Source organism: Drosophila navojoa, chromosome 5, assembly GCF_054131105.1.
Source record: "Drosophila navojoa isolate 15081-1374.11 chromosome 5, UAZ_NAV_1.0, whole genome shotgun sequence".
NCBI classification, from domain to species: Eukaryota; Metazoa; Arthropoda; class Insecta; order Diptera; family Drosophilidae; genus Drosophila; species Drosophila navojoa.
Genome location: NC_142893.1, coordinates 12657160 through 12681422, shown reverse-complemented (window position 1 = coordinate 12681422; position 24263 = coordinate 12657160). Strand labels below are relative to the sequence as shown.

At 41.2% G+C, this 24263-nt stretch overlaps 5 protein-coding genes across 5 annotated transcripts; 2 read left to right on the top strand and 3 right to left on the bottom strand.

Moving 5' to 3' along the window:
• The first annotated feature begins 92 nt into the window (after positions 1-92).
• On the top strand, positions 93-6226 carry LOC108653906 (uncharacterized). The gene is made up of 7 exons (XM_089260887.1): positions 93-438; positions 3233-3323; positions 3391-3587; positions 3744-3955; positions 4014-5044; positions 5101-5289; positions 5359-6226. The coding sequence occupies exons 2-7, from the start codon at positions 3252-3254 to the stop codon at positions 5491-5493; spliced, it is 1836 nt and encodes a 611-aa protein (XP_089117013.1). The 5' UTR covers positions 93-438; positions 3233-3251; the 3' UTR covers positions 5494-6226.
• Positions 6227-6343: 117 nt separating this feature from the next.
• beta4GalNAcTA (beta1,4-N-acetylgalactosaminyltransferase A) lies at positions 6344-8819 on the bottom strand. The gene is made up of 6 exons (XM_018104841.3): positions 8556-8819; positions 8173-8480; positions 7694-8117; positions 7507-7629; positions 7352-7447; positions 6344-7283 (listed from the first exon to the last, which is right to left on the bottom strand). Exons 1-6 carry the CDS (start codon positions 8681-8683, stop codon positions 7142-7144), a joined length of 1221 nt encoding a protein of 406 aa, XP_017960330.1. The 5' UTR covers positions 8684-8819; the 3' UTR covers positions 6344-7141.
• A 195-nt stretch (positions 8820-9014) lies between these two features.
• On the bottom strand, positions 9015-11255 carry LOC108654846 (dnaJ homolog subfamily C member 11). The gene is made up of 6 exons (XM_018106425.3): positions 10978-11255; positions 10336-10918; positions 9973-10270; positions 9794-9910; positions 9309-9732; positions 9015-9244 (listed from the first exon to the last, which is right to left on the bottom strand). Exons 1-6 carry the CDS (start codon positions 11047-11049, stop codon positions 9116-9118), a joined length of 1623 nt encoding a protein of 540 aa, XP_017961914.1. The 5' UTR covers positions 11050-11255; the 3' UTR covers positions 9015-9115.
• Positions 11256-11491: 236 nt separating this feature from the next.
• Positions 11492-15273, top strand: Hsc70-5 (Heat shock protein 70 cognate 5). Its single transcript, XM_018106424.3, has 6 exons — positions 11492-11773; positions 11889-11935; positions 12510-13088; positions 13157-14261; positions 14325-14465; positions 14537-15273. Exons 1-6 carry the CDS (start codon positions 11681-11683, stop codon positions 14636-14638), a joined length of 2067 nt encoding a protein of 688 aa, XP_017961913.1. The 5' UTR covers positions 11492-11680; the 3' UTR covers positions 14639-15273.
• A 798-nt stretch (positions 15274-16071) lies between these two features.
• On the bottom strand, positions 16072-22511 carry Mdr50 (Multi drug resistance 50). Its single transcript, XM_018106695.3, has 9 exons — positions 22293-22511; positions 20789-21002; positions 20075-20352; positions 18058-20014; positions 17682-17987; positions 17423-17562; positions 16799-17360; positions 16592-16738; positions 16072-16522 (listed from the first exon to the last, which is right to left on the bottom strand). The coding sequence occupies exons 1-9, from the start codon at positions 22409-22411 to the stop codon at positions 16322-16324; spliced, it is 3924 nt and encodes a 1307-aa protein (XP_017962184.1). The 5' UTR covers positions 22412-22511; the 3' UTR covers positions 16072-16321.
• Between the last annotated feature and the right edge of the window lie 1752 nt (positions 22512-24263).

Genomic DNA, 24263 nt, shown 5'->3' with positions numbered 1-24263 from the left:
GAGAGCGCGAGCATGAGTCTGAGAGAGAGCAGCGCTTGGCGAGCACAACCTATAGATCAAGTTAATTGGGGGTCTGATCTGTTTCGATCGTGCTCTGTTCATGGCAAGTGCAAAATTGTGAAGCCTCAGTACTGCACAAACCAGCGAGGCGCGTACGCGTATTGAAAGCAAAGCTGTTCCCCGTTACCGTTACGTTTTGTAGTAGACACACGACACAGACACGAACACACACTAACAAATCACAAAACACTTTTACACATACAAACGAATTTCTAAGACTAACGCGCCCGCGCATTGTAGCAATTTTCTTTTGGCTGAACACTGAACCCGCCGTCGTCGCTGCAACAAAAACAACAAAAGCAGCAGAAATACAATTACAACAAATACAACGGGTCAAAAAGTCTGCACCAATCATTTTGGGTTTTGGAAAAGTGCATAGTGAGTGATTAGTGAATGATATTGTAAATGCATAAATCTATTTACCGTATGTATGTACGTTGAGTATGTATGTACATACATGTGTGTGTGTATGTATCTATGGAATCTAGCTATCTCTTGAACTGGCAGACAAGCTCAAAATACAAACTGATGACGGCGACAAACGCACATAGAAACGAGTTTCAGTTTGTTTTTTTCTCTACGCTATCCGTTGATACTCTCATTTGCTCATGAGAGTATCTATTATCTATATATGTGTGTGTATATACAGACTCGCAAAGAGAAATTCAAATGGTGTTCAATAAAAATACGCATTCAATTGCATCCGCATCCTACGGTTAACTGTATATGTACATATATTTGAGGATGATTCATTTCTGGGGCGCACTCGATATATTGTTGTTGTTGTTTTTGCCTTCTGTTTGAATCAAGAGCAACAAAAACAGTTTTCGGAATCGAAAGCCAAAAAGAAACGGTGGCAGTGAACTATTTATAGAATTATTTGTTTTCATACATCAATATGTGTGTACGTACACCAGCAATAGCAAAAAGAAGAGCAAAAGGCGAAAGTCTCGCTGACAATGAAGGCAACGACAACCGTTGCCTATTCTTTTGCTTCATTGTGCGCCGCTGCTCAAAGCGTAAATTCGGCTAAATACAAAAAAAGATCAGAAAAAGTCAAATGAAAGCTACGAAATAAAGAGCACATCAATACTTTTTTATTATTATTATTATTTTTTTTTTTTTGTCTTTATGAAGATTTTCGTATTCATACATAAAATTTTCAATTTAAATTAGCCAAGTTCAAGCGTTACCCAAAACAAATGTATAAGGTGTATACAGACATATGTACGTACATATGTACATATATACATATGTATGTATTTGTGTGTGTGTATGTGTTAACTAGATTGAACTGTGCGCTGATGCTGTTGCGTAGGTGGGCAATAATAACATCAACGGCGGCAGCATCGTCACCAGCCACACAAATTGGCAATCTAACTTAGGCGCTAGAATACAACGCTCACACAAACATATATGTACATATGAATATACACACGCATACATACACATGCATGTTCTACGCCTTTTCGCCTACGTTTTCAATTTGATTTTTCGGAAATTTGAACAAAAACAACAACAACAACACCTTCGCTTTGCTCTTTTCGGCCATTTGAAGCTTGTTCGTTTGCTATTTTGTTTATTTTATGTTTGCTTATATGCATACACACACACACGCACACATGCTCAAACAAACATATACATACATATATTTGTATGTATTTATGTTCACATGTAGATCGTTGGCATTTTTGCGAGTTGCTGTTTACCCCTGCCAGTCCCGCCCTAACGTCACGCCCACTCCATTGGCAGACAACAGCAACAACAGCAGCAGCAGCAACATGTTCCCACTTTTTGTCTCTCGTTCCGATTATATGAGATCATTTTGAATTGTACAAAAAGCGTATGCAAAAACAAACATACGCATTACACACTTCGCGCTCGCTCTCTCTCTCTCTCTCTCTCTCTCTTACTCGACCTGTTTTTTTTTTTTTTATATAAATCAATTTGCCTCGAAGCGCCACTGTAGAAAAAAAAACGTGCTCTGTATGATCCAGGCGTCAATTAGATTTAGCCCTTTATTTATATTATGAACTTTTTATTGTTGTTGTGTTAGCTTACGTGAGCTTCTTTATTAGCTAAAAAAAAAGTCTTGACCATATGGCGGCAAACGAAAGATCATTTTGTAAGAATCTTGATTGAATCTGATGTGATTTGATTAGGCGCCTAGACGCTTTGATTTATTTAACTTACGTGAGCTAAGATTTATGTAAATGTGTGAGCCTATGTTTTTATGTGCATGTGTATTTGCAGTCAGTCGAATATTATTTGTTTATGACTCGGATGACATCATCTTTGGTCATCCTTGTGTTTGCATCTGCTATTCTCTCACATGCGCCTTATACAAAGTCATTCATTGAAATCTCTTACTCAAGGTTATCGCTAAATCACATAAAAAAAAAGCTCATCAACTCTGTAGTCAGACGAATATATGTATGTGTGTGTACAGGTTTTATATTATTTTATTTTGTTGTTGAATTGTTTCATTCGACGAAAAAGGAACTAAGGACACGCTAAAAAGTGAAAACCAGTTTGACATTGACTTTGCCAGCAGCTCGTTTGTATCTTTTTGTTTTGTGTGTTTTCTGTGTCGTCAGTTCCGAAAATCAATGCCAAATTTGAGGGCACATAAATATATGCATATAGGCTTTTTTTAAAGGCATATTTATGTCATCAATTAACTTGAAAAAGTCTTTTATTTTTCGTTATTTCTCAGAAATCGTTGAACATATTTTAATTAATTTGAGAACTTTTTATTATGCTGGGTATCTGCTAGTCTATGTGTATTTAGCGTCTTTTCATGTGTTTATTTGGTTAATTTAGATCGTTTTTTCTTTTGGCTGGTGCTATTGACAGATCATCTAGTCAAGTGATGCCCATCTTTAAATTGACTTGAGCTCCATTAATGCGCCACAAATATCACCTCAGAATGTGAGCTGGCACCATGTTTGTACAGATTGAAATATGCAGTGGGTGTAATGTATACAAAAATGCTTGAAATTCTCATGAACTGCGAGTCAACCTGTCAGTTCGAAGCCGTTTACAGTTACACCCACACACACATAACCTAGAATTTATTACTAAAATATCACTTACTCATACTTGTACAAATATAAAATAGATTTAAATATTTCGTGTATATTTTTATTGATGTTTGATGTCATTCCGGCAGAAAAAAACAATAATTGGAAATGCAGTACTCGAGCAGCTCGGAAAATTACTCATCCTCAATAAGAGATTCGCCTTCCAAATGGAATGGACGTGTAAGTCAAAATTCTTATTATTTTTGTAGATCTCATTTAAATCTTAAAAATGTATTTATATCCACAGAACGACAAGAATTATGCGTACAAGAAGTCATCGTACCAATATTCAAGCTCCGGCGACAATAATGTGTCATATCAGAGCAAGGGCACCGATCAAAACATCGATCAGTTGGATGCCCTGCTTGAGGACCTGAAACAGGAACGCCAGCTCACGACAAGAGAGCGCGAGATCCTACCCGTTGGAACTACCTATAGAACACTGTAAGTTGGTTAAAGATTAGTTGAAATAATAATAATCATTGATTAAATATTATACTTAAGTAAATATATTTAGAATTTTTGTTATTTATTAAGAGAACAACTTTCAAAAGTAATTCTATAAGACAATATTTAAAATCAATGATTTTCCTTTTTCAGTGAGCGCACTGATCCATCGGGCACTATCACGAAGACAACGCGTGTAATCAAGACCACGAAGCATTCGGGTGGCCAGCAGCCCATCAATGATGATGTCGAAACCTTTAATCCAACCGACTACAGCACACTGCAGTCTACGGCCAAGTACTCCAGCTTTCAGGACAACTTAAAGCGTGACGAGTACCAGACCAACGAGAAGCCCTATACGCTAGGTAAAGCCCATATGAAAACCTTTCTATATCGTTTGAATAACTTCTTATCCTCTTTCAGCCCACTCACCCGGTGGTCAGTATGCGAGCAAGACCAAAATCTATGAGAGCAATCGCACAATCAACAACAATGTGGAGCTGGTGCCGAGCACCGTGAGCACCACTCAGACGCTGACCAGCAATGTAGACATTGACAAGGAACTGCAGGACATTGCATTGGGCGATGGCATCTTGCCGGTGCCGGGCACCAAGGTGACCACCACGGTGCGCACCTACACCTATGAGATACCGTCGACTGGCCCCGGCAGCGCCACCAGCACCATTAATCGCACCAGCAACAACAATACGCTGAGCAGCAGCTACAAACACCACGAAACACTCAACAGCAGCCAGAACTATACGCAGCTGTCGCCGTCTCATGTGCCCCAAACTGTCGTCTATAATACGGAGAGCTATTCCACGCTCAACAAGCCCAACGATCGGCCGCTGGTGACCAATCAGTCGTATGAGATTCGCGAGCACAAGGAGACGACCACGCGCGGCTTGAGCCCTCAGCCTCGCCAGCTGCCGCTGGGACCAGCGGTCAGCCCGAATGGTGTGCCGCCCAACTCTAGCCGCACCGTCATCTACAATATACACAAAACGGACAATGTGAATACGGTGAACGACGTGCGCTATCCGCACAGTCCGGCCCATAGCCCCAACTACGGCTCGCCGCACAGTCCCGGTCAGCTGCCGCCCGGTGGCACCAATCGCTACTATTTCAAGGAGACCGAGACCTCAAATACCGTCAATACCATACACGGCCCGCCCAACGGAAGCGGACCATACCCAGGGGAGCCAGCTCATCCGGCACCACTCAAGCAGCTGCCCAGCTCCAACTATCCACAGCCACAGACCGGCAATGGCTATCCACCGAATAATACCACTTATTCATATAAATACTCTTCCACAACGAACACGAATACGCGCCGAGGACCGGGCCCAGACTATGGCTCGCCCTCGCCCTTCCCCGTTGATGGCGTCGAGTATCCCGTGGGCAACGGCAATCCGCCACAGCGTGTGGACGATCTAATGCAGTCCTTTGGCACTGTGAGTAAATACTGGCATAGATTTTAACCAAATTCTCATCATTTTGCTTTCCGCAGACGGATCACGTGGATCGCGTGGATATTGAGACACCGGTGCGCAAGCGCGAGATTGAAACAGCAGTCGCATCGCCACAGCAGCAGCACGTGCCCTCCGTCAACAAGGCTGGCAAGGAGGTATACTATCCACCTGGTCACGACACAATCATAACCAGGCGCGAAGAGATGCACGCAGGCTCTGCGGGTGGTGTAAGTCTTTGCATTTGTTAACGAATTCGTTTAAATTCCAGGTTACTTACATTGTATTCTCTTTAATAGGGTCGCTGGGCCAAGGGATCGGGCATGTACGAGTACGAATCGGGCTCGAAGTCCAAGACGAAAACCAAGTCCGGTGGCGCAGTGGTGCCCCTCTGCCTGCCCCTCTGCTGTGCCATGCCCTGCTCCATAATGTGAACACCGCAGCGAATCGCAGCGCTTACATTTGTATATAGGATTCTCTAATATTGCCGTTAATAAGTCTAACGCTAATTCCTGCCCTCCTCCTGCGTACAGCTTGTCGTTGTTTATATTATATATATATGTTCGTTTACCTAACCACTTATCGGGTTTTGCCTCTCATCTGGATGCTCTAATTGTTGTAATTTTGTTGACCAAATTGATATCTATTATAATTTCTATTTGTATATATTTATATATATATATTATACGTGTCCAGGCCAATTGACTACCATTTGCTAGTAGTTACCCCTAACCTAGTTTGCTCCGAAAATGATGGAAAATTATTTGCTCACTATCCAAAAGAGAAACCCAAAAAGCATTTATATTACAACGTGACCAGTGAAAACCCCGGGCAGGCCTCAAAAGGTCTGCATAATTTTAAGTTTTTATTTGAAAGCCAATTGTTTTAACTGTATTTTGCATACCAAACTAATAAATGAGCCACGGAATTGAATTCCCCACTCGCCATACTTATAAACGTGTTTTCCCGCCCTCGCCCAGCCCCCACCATCGAATATTATCTACTAATCATTAGCGGCCATTTAGCCGTGCCACAAAGTAATATATATAACCCAGACTTAAATGGTAACATAGTCGTTACGAAGCCATAAATATTTTCTAATACACGTACGCAAACAAAATGAAACAACAAAGTAACCTAAATAAAAACGAAATCTAACCAACGAAACGATTAAATGAAATTTTTAATTGGACTAATGGGTTTATATAGTATATGATAAATGACGGATAAATGCCCGCATTATTATACATAGATAATTCGTCTAAAGGTAAAACCAACTTTGGATTGATAATATAGTAAAAGTTTTATTCTGGTATAGTAAAATGTATTTTTTAATAAGTTTTACATTTGGTATTGTATATTAAAGTATGGTAGATAATAATAAACACCCTTGCAGAGTTTGATATAATTTAAGAGTCGTTTCAGACCGAACAGCAACTGCTGCCGCTGCCCTCTGCTAGTTGGATCGGATTGCTAAATAGCTGTTCTTGGATTATTAGTCAGTCAGAAAAGTTGATATTGAATACCCAAATATATAATTATATCGGACAAACTCTATGGGCCGTCTGCAAGGGTATAAGTCCGATTCGGTGTACCGAAGATACGAGAATTTTCATTTTCCATTTAATTATCATTTTTAGATCAAATAACAATTTGTATATCACAAAAGTAATATCTACATTTCACCTTGTAGGAATTGGTGTAGAATTTTTTGTCTTTTTTTGGTTTTTCTTTTTTTTGCTTTAAAGAGAGATTTTTAGTAAAAAAAATTATGAGGAAGAAACAAAAATCAACAAAATCTACATATCCATTAGAATATATAGAATATATTAAATGGGGCTAGCTGCACTACTGAAGTACATATGGTATTTCTATATTGACTGGACATGCTACGTACACAATATGTGTGTGTCTATTATTCGAGATAATTTAGGGCTACTTCGAAAAAGTAATTCTGTCATTTGTACATACATAAGTAAATATTGTACGAAATTGAGATTCCCATTCTGCAAAATTCATGTCTTTGCTTTGGTTGTTTCCCTTTTTTAAAGATGTACATAAACAGACTTTTACTGTATTTGGCTAACTCTTTCGCTCGGAGTTCTTTAGCTCAGCTAAGTACCAAGTGAAAGTCGGGAAATCCTTGATGCTGTAAATCTCATATTTGATCGAATTTATGCCATCCATTTCAATCTTACTGATGCCATTCTGTAGATTTTCGTAACTGCAATAGTAAAGTTAATAAGGTAAAGGTAAGGTAAGGGTTTAATTAATTGTAAGCAAAGCGCAGACCGTTTTGGATTGGCTTTTTCCTTCTGGTGCTTCAACATTTTATAGCGAGCTATATTTATTGGATAACGTGATATGAATAAGTTGGCATGTTTCAATCTGAAGCGAAATTTATGTTAATAATATATTCTATTGTTAGGGAATATTGATCGCCTTACCTGTTAGACATATCGTCGTCCTCGCCACCCCAGCCAAAGAATGAGTTCGAAAAGCCATTTACAGCCAGGAAGTGTTGGCGCGTCATGGCAGAAACTCCGCCAAATATTGAACGATAAGGCAACCTGCTCACCAGCAATAAATCAGCCAATTAATCATTTAATAAATAAATCAATCATTGCAACCTACTTGAAGTTCAGCGTGTCAATTGCAACGGACATGTGCCGCGGCTGACGTGGACAATTGTACAGATTGCGTTCATCCAAAGGTAAAAGATCGACGTCGTGGAATATAAAACAGTCCCACTGATAAAGCTTTAAGGCCTCCAAGTAACCAATATTCATCATGGCAGCACGATTAAAAGGCTTCCCATTGGTTTGCTCTATTATAAATATTCGATAAGCAATGCGCTGTTTCATTAGGAACGGATGTATGTTGCGTAGGAAGACCGAGAGGTGTGCGTATCGGTCGCGGAAGGGTACGACAATGGCGACATGATGTTGAGCAATGCAATCAGTTGGCTGATAAGCGCCGCCAGGACGCAGCAAAGGTCCCAGCTCTGCCTCAATAACATCAAGAGATTCAAGGGTTGTGTTGGGTGTGATGGGTCCACCTGAATAAGAAATTCATTTACAATATATATTTTATACATATTTTACTTCACTTACCATCTCTGGGATCGGGATCAGTGCAGTTTTGTGTGAGGTGCAATTGCGGCTTGAGTGTGCTGTTTGCATAATCTTGCGGATGCGCGTGCGATAAGTCTTGTGGAATGGAAGTAAAGTTTGCAATCGCAATCACAGTCGTTGAGGTTGAGTTGCGACCGATGTGTTGGTCGCGCTCTTTAGATAGCGCCAATGGAGCGGCAGGCAACTTTTGCCCCGAAATATTTGTGTTGACCCCCTTATCGCTGGCAAAGCCACTTACGTTGTCGCTTCGGCTGTGGATGTGTGCATACTTGTGCACACGCCGTATGCTATAATGAGAGCATAATTATATATGATTACATGAGTAGATATGTACATTAAGTGAATGCATTTTTCGCACTTACCTCAGCTTGCTCAGCGACGAACCGCTGACTCCGTCCGACTCTGAGGCCCACAAGAAGTTGAGCACCAGCAGTAGACATATTGAGCCGACCACGAAGCGTATGAGATTCGCTTTTGTAAATATGGTCATGGTCCATTGATTGCATCATTCCTTATTCAAGTTGATTGCTATTTTGAATGCCATTATTATGCTACTGCATTTTTTTCAACTTAAAATTACAAATATTGTTGTTCGATTCCATATGGACCAATCTTACAACAGCTGATTGTGAATCGCGAAAAACAACAGGGTGACTCGTGCGCATATTCCTATTGGCGCCACATTTAAGTTAAATAGCAAATAAAACTACTCATATATTAAGCTTTGCAGATACGATGGTAATATGAAATAAAACACCAGGATTTTTAGGAAATTACAAGCATTTAGCTGAAACTGATGCCAATTTGGAAAAACTAGCCAGTTCATTGACTATCATATATTTGTGTTTCTTTTACGGCTACTATTAATTATAAAAACAATTTTAAACAAAAAACTGAAGATTTTTACAAATTGCAATGCGTTCTATCCTGGCAGTCGTAATGGCTCATTATCCTTTAAATTGACGGTTTTGGATACATCCCCAAATGTATACTCTATGCGCAATATCTTATCGTCTCCCAAGCTGGGATCGAAAAAGCCAGGTAAATCGCACTGCAAAGCAAATTTAAAGAGTGGGTAAATATCATTAAATCAATTTAAATTCTATTAAATATACCTTCGACGATTCATACAACTGCAATGTACCATCCCTGACTAGACACTGAATGGGCACGGTGACATCATGCGATGCCTCCGGCTTGAACTGTGAGGTGCCTTCATTGATGCATCCATAGATCGCTCTCTTGATGATCAGCCCTCGACGGTCCTGTTCCTCTTGTAGGATGCGATTGTAGGTGCTCTGCATCAAGTGTATTGCTGCCATTGCCTCTGATTTCCTGGCAGCCAAACGCTGCTCATTTTGCCGCTTCGTACGCTCCACTTCCATGTTCTTACGATCCGCCTCCATGGGATCCATTATGGTCTTTTTGACGAAAAACCACGCAACTATCGGCGTCACTGTTGCATAGAAAACAGCAGCGGGCACAATTTCGTCGCTCAAATGGATTGGAAACACATACGACTGGTTAGAACGTATTATTCTGGAATCATTAATGATTTGTTTTGTTCAATACATTTTGCACAGACGGGTGGGTCACTCACTTCAATTTGAGTATGACTCCGGAAGGCACGCCTATGGAAACGGTTGCTATCAGCGAACTGTATTTCGAAACTTTTTTCTCCACGCCGTATTCGCCCAGGAATCCAAATGTGCCCACTCTGTAAATGTCAGCCATAGATCAATTAATGCAAATCATTATCCTAATCCTGTTGATGCTCACTTGGTCGCCAATTTCAGCTTCATCTCGTTCTCAAGCATTTTTCGAGTGTAGGAGACGCCGAAGTACATGTGTGGGGTGCCTATCACAAAGGACGTGCTTATGGCATGCTGATCGTTGGAGTGATCAACCTGCGTGGTCATGGATGACTGCGGTCCGGCATTGAGCGTCAGGCTGCCGACGGTGTGCTTGTCCAGCTGGACGGCCAATGTGGAAAACACAACGGGTATTACACCATTTTCCTGGAAATTCATATTGGTGCCGCCATTCAACGTTAGCTTCGATGTCAGCGTGCGCCCACCTGTTGCCATTGCATATATACAGATCTTCACTATTTAATGTTGCTCAATAATCCCAGTTGCTTACCCTTGAGACCTAACAGGAAGCCATTGCCGGCACCAAGGCAAATCTCCAACCAGCCTTTGTTGAGCAGTCGCCGGCCGGCAACCATAAATCCCCCTGTGCCGGTGCCATTGGACGAGTACAGATTGCCGCTCATGATGATCATGTCCTTGCGTGTTATGGGCGCCTCAATCGATTGGGCAATGCTCATTGAGCTGACCTCCACACGCGGCATCTCTGTGTCGTCGTAGGGCGTAAATATTTCGGTAGCATTCACATTGACAGTGATGTTGCCACGTGGATTGGTGCGCTGTTGCAGCCGGCGTTCGGCAGCGGCCTGAGCTAAGCGCTCGTACTCCTCCCGTATCTCTGCCGGTGTCTTTGTCCGGGGTACGACAGCCCTCTCCCAGCCCTCTGTTTTGAGACCCTTTTCGCCCACTGAATCGTAAATCGCACGCTGGTGCGGATCGGAAAGTACCTCATAGGCGCGTTTCGTCCGGTTGAACATGATTTCTGCCTTCTTTTTGCTTTCCGGGTCCATATGTTTGTCCGGATGGTAAATGCGACTTTGCTTCCGGTACGCGGTATTAATTTGCTCCGGCGTGGCCTGGCAAAAGGTGATGCATTAGAGGTACCAATAGATATATTTGATTGGAATGCACTTACATCTCGCGGCAAATTGAGAAATGTGTAGTAGTTTTCATCGAGTTCGGCGTCGGATTCGTTGTCCGATGCCATAACGCCGAATTTGAAAGTTAGACAATCGACAGATTACGCTCAGAGTGTCTAAAGTACCGGCTGTACAATAACGGCATAAGCAGCATCGGTCGAACCGACGATCTATTATTCAATTTTGGTGAAAATTTTGAAACTATTTTTTTATACTACTTTACGCAATAATAACAACACGTGTGATGGAACACGAAACGCTGGGAAATCCTCACATACACAGGGTGCCTCGGACAGATCTATTGGAGATGCCGAGCAACTAACGTCATAAACAAGTCTATTCACATATCAGCTAATACAGTTTGTATAGCCGAATCATTAAATACACAAATTTCAAATCAATTCTGAAAAGCTTTGTAAATAATTTGAAGAAATCACACGTACACTTGCCACTCAAAAGCGTTGGCAGCACCGCAGCCGAACACTTAGTGCAACTCTGCGTATTTTGTTTCAGTTCCACCACAAACCGATTATTTTGTTGGCTGCTCACATCTTTGACTGTCGTCTTTATCCAGCCCTCGTAAGGGAAACGTGCTCGTGGTTCGCTCTGACGAAATTTTCGACTCAATAGCGGTGCATTTTGCAGCTGTTTTATTTGATAATTAGTGCAAGTGTAAAACAAAAAAAGTAAAATACGAAAATGTTGCGCGTACCCAAGCTTATACCACGCCTATCGCGCCAGGTCAGCCTCGCAGCCCCAGCGCATATGTCGGCAGCTTCTAGCATATTCCGCGTAAGTACAATTGAGCTTTACATAATAGTCGGTGCGGCATGTTCTAGCAATTGATGTACCGCCTAATGTTTTTACATTTCATTTACCTTAAACGCATACTTTTGCCTATTTACAGAATATTCCTGGAGTTTTCAATGGATTGTCGGGCCAGATGCGTTACAAGTAAGTGAACTTTGAACACTATAGCACTTATTACACATGTTGACTTGCCGTATTGCATTGCTAGACATTCAAATAAACCAATGTGCCGCTACTTATGTAATACACATTTTCGAAAGTAGTAATATATTGGAATATAGTATCTTTTGCTAGCATTGAAGATTATCTGCTTAAAATATCTTGTTAATATATGCGGCAGATATATAAGCGATGTCTGTTACATGAACATGCATACACATCCATACATATATACACAAACATGCAGTTACCGTCAGTGCTGAACAGAGTGGTTTAATTGTAATTAGTAGATCAGTTCCGCCGGTTAATGAACTTCTTTCAAATATAATTTTTAGTTATATAACATAATATTGCTCTAATATTATTCTGTGAAAGTTATAATTATGTTTTCAACATTTTAAGAAATAATTACATCAGCTTAACTTATTGTTGTTGAAGTGTAACTGATCATCTCCAATTATATTCTTATCTCATGTTTCTTTGTATTTCGCTCGGCGTACGCAATCTTATCAGAATTACAAAAATCCACTAACACGTGTTTTTTTTCTGCTACTCGCAGATCTGGCGAAGTTAAAGGAGCAGTTATTGGTATCGATTTGGGTACCACCAACTCCTGCGTGGCCGTTATGGAGGGCAAGCAGGCGAAGGTGATTGAGAATGCGGAGGGCGCTCGCACAACGCCCTCACACGTTGCGTTTACCAAGGATGGCGAACGTTTGGTTGGTATGCCGGCCAAGCGTCAGGCAGTCACAAATTCAGCCAACACTTTCTATGCCACAAAACGTCTGATCGGACGCCGCTTCGATGATCCTGAGGTTAAGAAGGATATTACAAATTTGTCCTACAAAGTGGTTAAGGCTTCTAATGGCGATGCCTGGGTATCGGCGACAGATGGCAAAGTTTACTCGCCCTCGCAAATTGGTGCCTTTATTCTAATGAAGATGAAGGAGACCGCCGAGGCGTACCTCAACACACCAGTCAAGAATGCCGTGGTCACGGTGCCCGCTTACTTCAACGACTCACAGCGTCAGGCTACAAAGGATGCTGGTCAAATCGCTGGCTTGAATGTCCTGCGTGTGATCAACGAGCCAACAGCAGCGGCGCTAGCCTATGGTATGGATAAAACCGAGGATAAAATGTGAGTTAAAGAAATCACTGATTTATGGCTACATTAATACTAATATATATGAAATTAATATCTTCTAGTATTGCTGTATATGATTTGGGCGGCGGTACCTTTGATATTTCCATTTTGGAAATCCAGAAGGGCGTCTTTGAAGTAAAGTCCACTAATGGTGACACTCTGCTGGGCGGAGAGGATTTCGATAATGCCATTGTCAACTTCTTGGTGGCCGAATTCAAGAAGGATAGCGGCATTGATATCCGCAAGGACAATATTGCCATGCAACGCCTGAAAGAGGCTGCAGAGAAAGCTAAGTGCGAGCTGTCGTCCTCCCAACAGACCGACATCAATTTGCCATATCTGACCATGGATGCTGCGGGACCCCAGCACATGAATCTGAAAATGACTCGCTCCAAGCTGGAGAGTCTGGTCGGCGATCTGATCAAGCGCACCATTCAGCCTTGCCAGAAGGCATTGTCTGATGCCGAGGTATCCAAGTCTGAAATCGGCGAAGTTTTGCTGGTCGGCGGTATGACGCGTATGCCCAAGGTGCAGTCCACAGTGCAGGAGCTATTCGGACGCCAGCCTTCGCGTTCAGTCAATCCCGATGAGGCTGTTGCCGTCGGTGCCGCTGTCCAGGGCGGTGTCTTGGCTGGCGATGTCACTGATGTGCTTTTACTCGATGTCACTCCCCTGTCGCTGGGTATTGAGACATTGGGAGGTGTCTTCACACGTCTGATCTCTCGCAATACGACCATTCCCACCAAGAAGTCGCAGGTGTTCTCAACGGCCAGCGATGGCCAGACTCAGGTGGAGATTAAGGTACACCAGGGCGAGCGTGAGATGGCCAACGACAACAAATTGCTGGGATCCTTCACTCTGGTTGGCATTCCACCAGCGCCTCGCGGCGTGCCCCAAATTGAGGTGGTCTTCGATATTGACGCCAACGGAATTGTCCATGTGTCGGCCAAGGACAAGGGTACCGGCAAGGAGCAACAGATTGTGATCCAGTCAAGCGGTGGTCTGAGCAAGGATGAGATCGAGAACATGATTAAGAAGGCTGAGGAATACGCATCTGCTGACAAGAAGAAGCGTGAACTGATTGAAATCGTTAACCAGGGCGAGAGTATTGTGCACGACACAGAGACCAAAATGGAAGAATTCAAGAGCCAGCTGCCCGCTGAAGAAGTACGCAAATTGAATTTCTATTATTGTGTGGAAATACCATAATATTCTTTGATTTTTTTATAGTGCGAAAAAATGAAGAAGGAAATTGCTGATCTGCGCACTCTGCTGGCCAACAAGGAGACCGCTGATCCAGAGGAGGTTAGGAAAGCCACCACTCAACTGCAGCAGTCCTCATTGAAGCTCTTCGAGATGGCATACAAGAAGGTAGGCTAACTAGCAAAACAAATATATATTTAGTATATTTTATTAATTGAAATTAATGAATTCTATGACAGATGTCCGCCGAACGCGAGAGCAGCTCAGGCGGCGCCGCCTCTGGCACCAGCAGCAGTTCGGCCGACTCTTCCGGCGACGCCAAGAAGGAGGAGAAGAACTAAATTAGGCAACCATAGTCGTAGTCGTTGTTCTCTTATTTCATAATAATCACATTTGGATTCGGATTAAGTTGTACGTTAAACAAAACAAAGCCCATCATATTCCTGATTCTTCTAAATCATATAAAATGATCCCGATCATTCATAAGCAAATAGCATTTACCCAAATTGTGTAGTAATACGCGTGAACATTAACAACCTACGAGATGCAAACACCAACGACATACGATCACAACTCAGTCAAATTCAGTTGCATTAAGTTTTTATTGTTTATAATGCACTACTCAATGTCTGGATCGAAATCAATTGTAAATCTGTGGGGTGACGGAGAGTTGTGTTGTTTGTGTGCCTACTGTAAGATTTTCCTTACTTTTACCTTACGTTTATTTTAAACTAGTTGTAGTTGTACAATAACGAGCACAGCAGCACAAGCCCAAATCCTACAGAGTCCTACATGAGATAAAATGTCACTCGTTGGCAGATCGAATGTTATAATTTAAGCAAAATTTGTCTTTGGTTTCCAGTGGATAACCAAAAATAAAATGAATTGACTGGGTAAAATGCAATTACATAGTCTCTTTAAATTTGTAAACTTTAAATATACGTGAACAATAATAATATATTATTTACAAACTGAAGCATTTTAATATCTTTTTATTTAATTATGTATGTGATTTTTAAGTGTTGTGTGCATAGATTTCATGAATTGCATATTGAGTATTTTGTACATTTGATTATTATTATTACTATTATATTATTTGAAGCACGCATGACAACTGCTATAAATAATTACTTTGCATTTGATACTAAAATGAAAAAGAATTTCTGACATTCTTTATCAGCTTCAGCTTACGCCGGCTGAATACTTGATAAGGCTTTTATATATTCATATCTATCGATTGACTTATCAAATTATAGCAATATAATATACATATTTGTATATAGTTGCGAGCATTTACGTAAGGAAATGTAGTCGAATGATTGATATGGCTGATATTGCTTCCTACAATGTTTGTGAATTCAATGCAAAGCTTTTAGCCATTTACCAAGCATATTGGACTATTTTCGCAATTGGATTTTTAATGACGAAATAAGAGTTATCAATGATCATAGGCAAGGGATCACATGCTTCATAATCTTTCAACTTTGCTAAACATAGGGTATTTTAGCACCTGGAACTAAGAGTGAGTCATTCGCTTCTCGAAGTTTTATTTTGTATGGCATTTTGTTTTGATTTACTTTTTATTTTATTTAAAGAGATCACATGTTTCACGCGCTTGATAACCGTAAAACTTTGCTTGGAGAAAGGTGTCATATTTGTAGCGCCTGGAACATGAGTTTCTCATAATGACTCACTCACTTTCTTGAGTCAGTTTTTGTTTTTTAATATTTTATCTTTAGAACTTTACGAATTGGTAATTGTTATATTTAGTGTTCTTTATTTATTTGTTTCTTTTTTTAAATTAAATTTTTTTACTATTTTTTTTTTTTATATAATTCCAACAAAGTCGGTAAATTCATAAATATTTTCTTAACAGCTAACGTATTACTATCTACATTAAATGTGTCTGGTGTTTCTTTCGTTTTCTCTATGTACAGGCTAATACTAATCGCTCGTAGGCAAATAATTCTCATTGATCGCTATTTGTTATTCTAAGTGTTACATATTGATCCGTGTGTCAATATTTACATGGAACCAGTTTGCAGTTTGTACAATGTGTAGTAGAGACCTCGGTTCTCCAGCAGCTCCTTGTGTGTGCCGCTCTCGCAGACGACGCCGTTCTCGAACACGTAGATCACGTCCGAGTCGACGATGGTGGACAGTCTGTGGGCTATGCTGATTGTGGTGCGACCCTCGGCAGCGGCATCCAATGCTTCTTGAACGACCTGCATAAATATGAAAATAATAATAATATTATTTATTAAAAATTAAACGGTTTTCCTTTACGACTTTACCTTCTCACTTTCGGCATCCAGAGCGGATGTGGCCTCGTCCAATAAGAGAATCTTCGGGTTTCTGATCAGAGCACGAGCGATAGCTATGCGTTGTTTCTGACCCCCCGACAACTGTGTGCCCTTCTCACCCATGCGCGTTTCGTAGCCCTGTAGAGCATAGATCAAATGTTATTACCCATTCTCGAGCATATCTGAGCTCCTACTCACCAGTGGCAAATTGGCAATGAACTGATGTATGTTGGACTTCTTGGCTGCCGCAATAATCTCCTGATCCGTGACTATTCTGGTGTTGTCGCCATAGGCGATGTTCTCACGTATGGAGCGATCGAACAGGATGGGCTCCTGTGACACGATGCCCAGCTGCATGCGCAGATTGCTCATGGCCAGCTGGCGAACGTCCCGGTCGTCGATCAGCACAGCGCCAGCGTCCACATCATAGAAGCGCTGCAGCAGCTGAATGCACGTGGACTTGCCACAGCCCGAGGGACCAACTAGCGCCACTTTCTGGCCAGTTTGCACGCGCATGATAAGCTCGCGCAGCACCTGCACCTCGCGGCGCGTCGGATAGCTGAACTCCACCTTGTCGAACATGACGTTGCCATTGGAATGCCAGGGCTCCAGAGAGACGCCCGGACTGTCGGCAATCAGTGGCTTTCGCTCCAGGAATTTCAAAATGCTCTGCGCCGCTGTAATGCCCTTCTGCATGTTGGGCGCAAAGGCCAGGGCGCTGGCAATGGAAGCGGTGCCCATGATCAAAGCCTGTGATACCCTGTAAACGAAAAATGAATCGTTAACTGACTAGACTTTGTTTCAGTTCTTAGCGTTGCTTACTTGAATACATCGCCCATTTGGAGATTGCGATTGATAACGCACCAGGCGCCGTAGTACATGCAGGCAGCATAGGCAAAGAACATCATTGATCTGGCCAGGCCATAGACTATGCCACGATAGTGCGTATTCTTTTTCGCTTTCTAGAAGAGTACAGAGGGAAAACTGATAAGAAAACGCTAGCCGACTCCGAACTTGGTCAAATTAGGAGATGATTTCAATTGGAGAATTATAGGATCATAGTTAATCTTAGGCTGCTTACCACAACGGCCGGTGTGAGTAACTCAATGTAGGTCCGATGGAACATGTCCTCGCGCGCCAGAGATACGACGGTGCGAATATTTGAGACCACCTCAACGGCCAGCTTTGTTGTGTTCTCCATGATCTTGGCATTGCCCATATTCTCCTGCGCCATGACAATGCGTTGCATATAGAAGGAAACCAGTATGAAGGGTATAAAGGCTATGGCCACCAGACCCAGGCTCCACTCATAGTACATGGCCAGCGCGATGCCCAATACCAGAGTGGCAATCGATTGGATAATGCTGCCAATACGCTGACCAGTTGCCTAAATATATAAATAGAGATAGATAGAATAAGAAGAGTTCCACAAATTCCACAGTATTTGTAGTACTTACGCCCTGTACGGCGGCTGCATCGCCGGATAGACGGGCGCAGAGACTGCCCGTGCCATTGGAACGATCATCGAACCAGGAGACCTCCTGCTTGAGCATTGCACTGAAGAGCAGGCCACGCAGACGCTCCGTCAGATTCTCGCCGGCCACGCCAAAGAGATAGATTTGCATAAAGGTGGAGATGCCGACGACAATGCCGCAGATCAGGAAGTACAGACTGTACTGGTTGGTGTTCTCACGGACGTATTCATCGTTGTCGGAGCGCAGCACGTCGAGTATGCTGCCGAATAGGACAGCGAATATGGGCATGGCACAGCCCATGATGATGGAGCACACGCAACCGATACCAATCTGAAGCCATTCGGGTTTATTTAGCTTCATGACGCCAAGCATGGGCGAGGGATCGTCTTTGTCTCCCTTGTTCTTCTTCTTCTTCTTCTTCTTTTTATCTGTATGATCTATTACGTCATCGATATCCTCCTCTTCTATCACCTTGATTTCCTGTTCGTCCTCATCCTTAATGTCGAAGTTCTTGAACATGTTGCCAGTGGGACTGAGCACGCTGCCATCGTCCTCGCCCATCTGTGTGGTCACCAGATTGAAGTAGTGATTCTTGATGGCCATCAGCTCCTGATGGGTGCCGGCTTCGACGACCACGCCGTTGTTGATCACCACAATCTTGTCGGCACGGCGCACCGTGGACAGGCGATGGGCCACAATGATGGTGGTGCGCCCCTGGCTCACCTTTTCCAGGGCAGCCTGCACCTTGGCTTCGCTGGCTGTGTCGAGGGCCGAGGTCGCCTCGTCCAGCAGCAGAATCTCCGGATCACGAATCAGAGCGCGAGCAATGGCAATGCGTTGCTTCTGTCCGCCAGACAACTGGGCTCCACGCTCACCCACCAGCGTATCGTAGCCCTTGGGCAGCTTCCTGATGAACACGGCCGCATTGGCTGCTGCTGCAGCCGCCTCGATGTCCGCCCTGGTGGCATCCTCGCGACCATAGCGTATATTCTCGTATATGGACTGGCCAAAGAGCACGGGCTCCTGTCCCACGACTCCGATGCGCTCGCGCAGCCACTTGATATTGATATCCTTGATATTTATGCCATTGAAGAACACGTCGCCAGCCTGAGGATCATAGAAGCGCTGTATCAGCTGTATGCAGGTGGATTTGCCACAGCCCGACGGCCCGACCAGGGCCACCGTCTGGCCACGATGGATCTTCAGATTGAGCTTCTGCAGAATGGGAATCTCTTTGCGCGTGGGATACTGGAACTCGACGTCGCGGAACTCGATGGTGGTCAGCGGCTCATCGAGAGTCTTGCCGCGCGGCTCAATCGGATTGATGGTTGGAATCTGTTCAATGATGTGGAAGACCTTGGCACAGGCGCCCTTCGCAATGCCAAACGCCTCAATATACGGCGAGGCCATGCCAATGTTCATGGAGCCCATCATGATCGAGAAGAAGACGGTGATCATGGTGCCTGGCGAGTAGTTCGCGTAGTATTCTTCGTGGCGGCCCTTGATGACGAGGCCAACGCCGTACCAGAAGGCCAGAGCATAAGAGGCATAGATGAAGAACCACAGTAGGCCAAAGCCGATGCCGGAGAACATGTTTCGCTTAATGTTCAGCAATTTGGCGGCAACGACCTTGTCCTTGTAGGCGGCAACCTCTTTGTATTCGCCCTCAAAGGCCTTGACGGTGCGGATGCCGGACAGGGCCTCCTCGGCGACAATGGCGGCGCTGGCATAGATGTTGACCTCCTGCTTGGCCAGCTTGGATGTAGCCACGGCCACGAAGCCCATGGCAACGAAGGTGACGGGCAAACTGGTCAGGCAGACAAGCGCGAGCTGCCAGCCCTTGTAAAATGCCAGCACAATGGATCCAACGAAGGCCACGATGAAGTGCACAAAGATCACAACCTTCTCGCCCAGGCCGTCCTCCATTTTGGATAAATCTCTGCGGGATTGAAGAAGATTAATTAGAGTCTGAGTTATTGAAATGATTTGCTTTACTTACTCATTCATGCGACTGGCCACCTCGCCGCTGGGATTCATGTCGTACCAGCCCATGTCCTGATGCAGCACAGACTGAAAGAACTTGGAGCGAATGGCCAAAATCTGGGAGTGGGCAGCATAGTTGAAGCACGTGACGGATATGTAACTGCAGACCAGCATTATAATTCCGATATACGTGTTGTTCAGCGAAAAGGACTGCACCGAATCCAGCAGCATGTCCGAGGCGGCATCCTTTATATAGACATTCCTCTCCAGTGCGCCACTCTTCTTAATCATGTCCTAAGAGTCCAAAGTAAATTAAAAGATATATCGGCTTAGTGGATGAGGACTGGTAAACACTACAATGCATTTTCAATTATTTTTATACCCTCAACTTGAAATTGAAAATTTAAATGTCGGGTATATTGCTTAGGCTAAGATGTATGAAACAGACGGAGAGGCGTGGTTAAATTACAGGCGGAAGGTAGAGTGGCAGATAGTTCGTCGGAACTAAATGCAAAGGCTATAAATAAATTGCGAGAAAAATTCGCTAGGGTATTTCCTAGTCAAGCACATTCAGGGTACTCCTATCGGACTTATTTTTTTGTTATCTAGCTATCAATCGTGTGTGGGCAAAGTAAACAAGTTTCAGTCAGCCAATCGGAAGAGCTCTGACTCAATTGCAAATAAAACATATGAATATGGAAGCGTTTCAGATATATGTATGTATACTCACATCAGTGAGATTTCCAAAGATCAAACTGTTCGCTGGTGTTGTCAGGCCCGTGGCCACAGCGCCGATCAGTCCGATAATGTAGAGTATACGATCCTTTGTCGTTGCATAGCGAAACATTGTAAAGAACCCGACGGGCTTGATGTCCTCCTTCGGTTTGTCCTCTTGCTCGTCTTCATCCTGTGTCTTCGATTGTTTTTTCGTTTTATTTGGCTCACTGCAATCATACGCAAAGCACACGCCATTTCATAAAAATACTTAAATGAAACTATCTCAGTTATAAATGGAGAGCGTAACAGCCGTTCGCATGCCACACTCTATCTTAGACTAATCGCACATTCCTTATCGCTGACCCTAGGCACCAATCAAGGCTGTCGAAGTGGTAGCCACGATACGTTCGCGTTGATTCGCACTATCAGCCCGAGTCCTAACACTTTATATCATTCATTCAAATCGAATTCGTCACCATAGTTCGTATCGCAAGATTCCCAGGCAGCACTTGGTTTCTACATACATATATGTATGTTCTCTTTGTTGTTTTAACTGCCATTAGAGTGCTAAAATTTATGGCGTTCGAGCGCGAAATATTGTGCACGCTTCGCTGTTAAAAAACTGCACGATCATGGTTACCGCAATTTTTCATAGACCTATCAAAGGAGGATAAATTGCGTATATACAGAATATGCGATTATAAATACTAGATTGATTTATATTGATATGTAAAATATATAATAATATTTGTAGGCATTATAGTATCAATCTAACATAAAATTATAATAAAAGGAAAAGAAAAATATTTATAATAAAGAAAAAAAAAACGATATTCACTGCTGCTACTATCTAAAATAAATGCTTTTTTTTTTAACAGAAAACAAATTCCTTAAAGCACTACTTGTATATTTTTGACTTTAGACAAATTGTTTATAGAAAATAAATATATACATAGATAAATATATAGATTTATATTGTAAAAATACATCACGGTAACACTATTATATAAATATACATAATTATTTTTATTAAATTATTCTTTTCTTTTAAGAAAACCCTTGTTTTTGTCAAAAACAACTTGATTGTATTTTTATCATATTTATAAAAATACAAATTTTTAGAAGGGTTTTGCTTTTGAATAATGTTTTTTTATAAGAAAATATGATTTTTTTTAATACACAAAATTGCATTTTTACATTTATTTTATTATATTATATTGGTAAACGCATCTTCTAAATTTTTTATAATCTGTTCCTTTTTTATAGTCCTTTGAAACTTATTATTTTCCTATATCTATTATATACAATAAATGTTTTTTGCGTCACAGAGTCACAATCACCCTTTGTTTTTATTTTTAACCCTAATTTTTAGAAAATTGTGGCAGGGCTCTTAGCTTAAAAGCTTTAACTTATCATTTTTTTTTTATAAAATGAACAGAAAAATGTATAAAATTACACGGTGAGTTATTGATTTTTTTATTTTATATGAAGTTCAAAGTACATTTCATTCAACTCACAAACTTTTGCGATCTTTGTCTTTCTCAGCAAAGGAGTCAGCCAAAACAATATTCGTTTTGTAGAGTGACAATCGTTTGTTATCGTCGTCCTTGAGGACATTGCCGTTGGACGCGGTCATTTTGATGGGCTATTGAACACTTTCTCTTCAGATTGATCAAATTTCTGTTATTCTAGAAAACACGAACTAAGTAGGACAACTGCCAGAAAGAGACTAATGAAATTGGTTAAAACATATGGGCTTATATTTGAATCGTAGAGCACCAAAATAAAAAGTTAGGTGATATCGGCAAATTTTCGATAAAGCTTATCAATTTATTGTGCTATGAATTAGGTAAGAGTAAGCACGGAAAGAGTAATGCCATGAATATGAGCAGACCAAATGAAGAGTAGATTTTAAATGCCAATGGCTTAAATTCTGCTGCAAACCGCTATTTTTGATTAATCGATTTTTATAGCCAATTCATAAAAATTGGAATTACTCCAATGGCTTTTCAAATTCAATGGAGCTTATGACGACTCGCACAATTTAATCATTCCATTAGCCATGTCATCATTCGTTTTTCAATTAACAATAAAGAGAGCGAAATTTCTCATTCTCTATCTCTATCTCTCTAAATACCACTCGCTCTCTCTCTCTCTTTCTGTCTGCCATATTAATTGCTAACACAATCGATTACATATTAAATTAACTTATCATTTGCAAATTGCTCAAGGCAGGCAAGGTGTATTTTCCAACAGATAACGCCGGTTTACGAGGCACTTGAAAAATACATGCATAAAAAAAATATAAACAAATAAAAACAATCAATTGTGCTTATTATATAATTGTACCTAGGCACTTACCATTTATTTTGAATCAGCTATGTTACATATACATATGTATATATCCTGATGTGAACTCTAGCGCTTAAGCGCTTGCGATACAAGTATAATTGTTTTGCTTTCAATCTATATTTACTTTTATATGTTAAATCAAGATATACCATTCCTGTTCAGAAAATTGAAGTTGAATATAAATATAGCCTTGTCTATTCTATGACTAATTGATAAGTAAATTATATATAAATATAATATATATATTTAATTGTATTTATTTATTTATATTTATTAGTTTTTTCATATTTGAATTAGTATCATTATTAATGTACAATTTTTCTCTCCTTCTGAAAGAATTATTCCCAGTAAAAATATACACAATATACAATGTACAAAACCCACAAAATTTACTTTAAAAAAGAAGAATTTATAATTGAATTCAATTTAATAATTTGATAAAAATAAAATGTAAATAGATGAGGACAACCTGTAAAATATAAGAAAAGAAGCATAAGCTTAACGATAAAGAAACATATACATATGCATAATCGAATCATTGTTGTCATTACAATATTATACGTAAAATTACCTGAGTTTTTAATCAATCACTTCAGGGAAGCATAACACGTTTACTTTCTTAGACAATGGAGGCATTTTAGTGGGAAATGCATGGACATGCGTTCTGACACTCTCTTGCGCTGATAAATGGTATTAGCGCTGCGTATTCATGAAATCAGCACTTTAAATGTGAGAGAGTGTTTAGTCTAGTAGCGATAAGAAATGGACGGCAAATATTTAATATGCGTAATCAGGTTGGCGCATGCGAGTCTATTAATATGCAAGTATTTGTTTACTGCTGGCCAAAATCTATGCCAAATAGATGATGAATAAGTCACGTTTATATTATGAAGTGATTTGATGAGGATCAAGATGGCAATAAAACTAATATTATAATAATTTTCTAATTAAATAAAATTTAACTTCTTAATAATTGTTTAAATAAATATTGGTTTTGGTATTCCAATCAATATACGTTATTATCAGGTAAAAGCTTAAGTTTAATTTATTTTTATTCAACCATTTATTTTTATTCTGCAATTTATTTGATTTATTTATTTATTTTTATATGAAATATCTTCTTAAGCTTAAGAGTC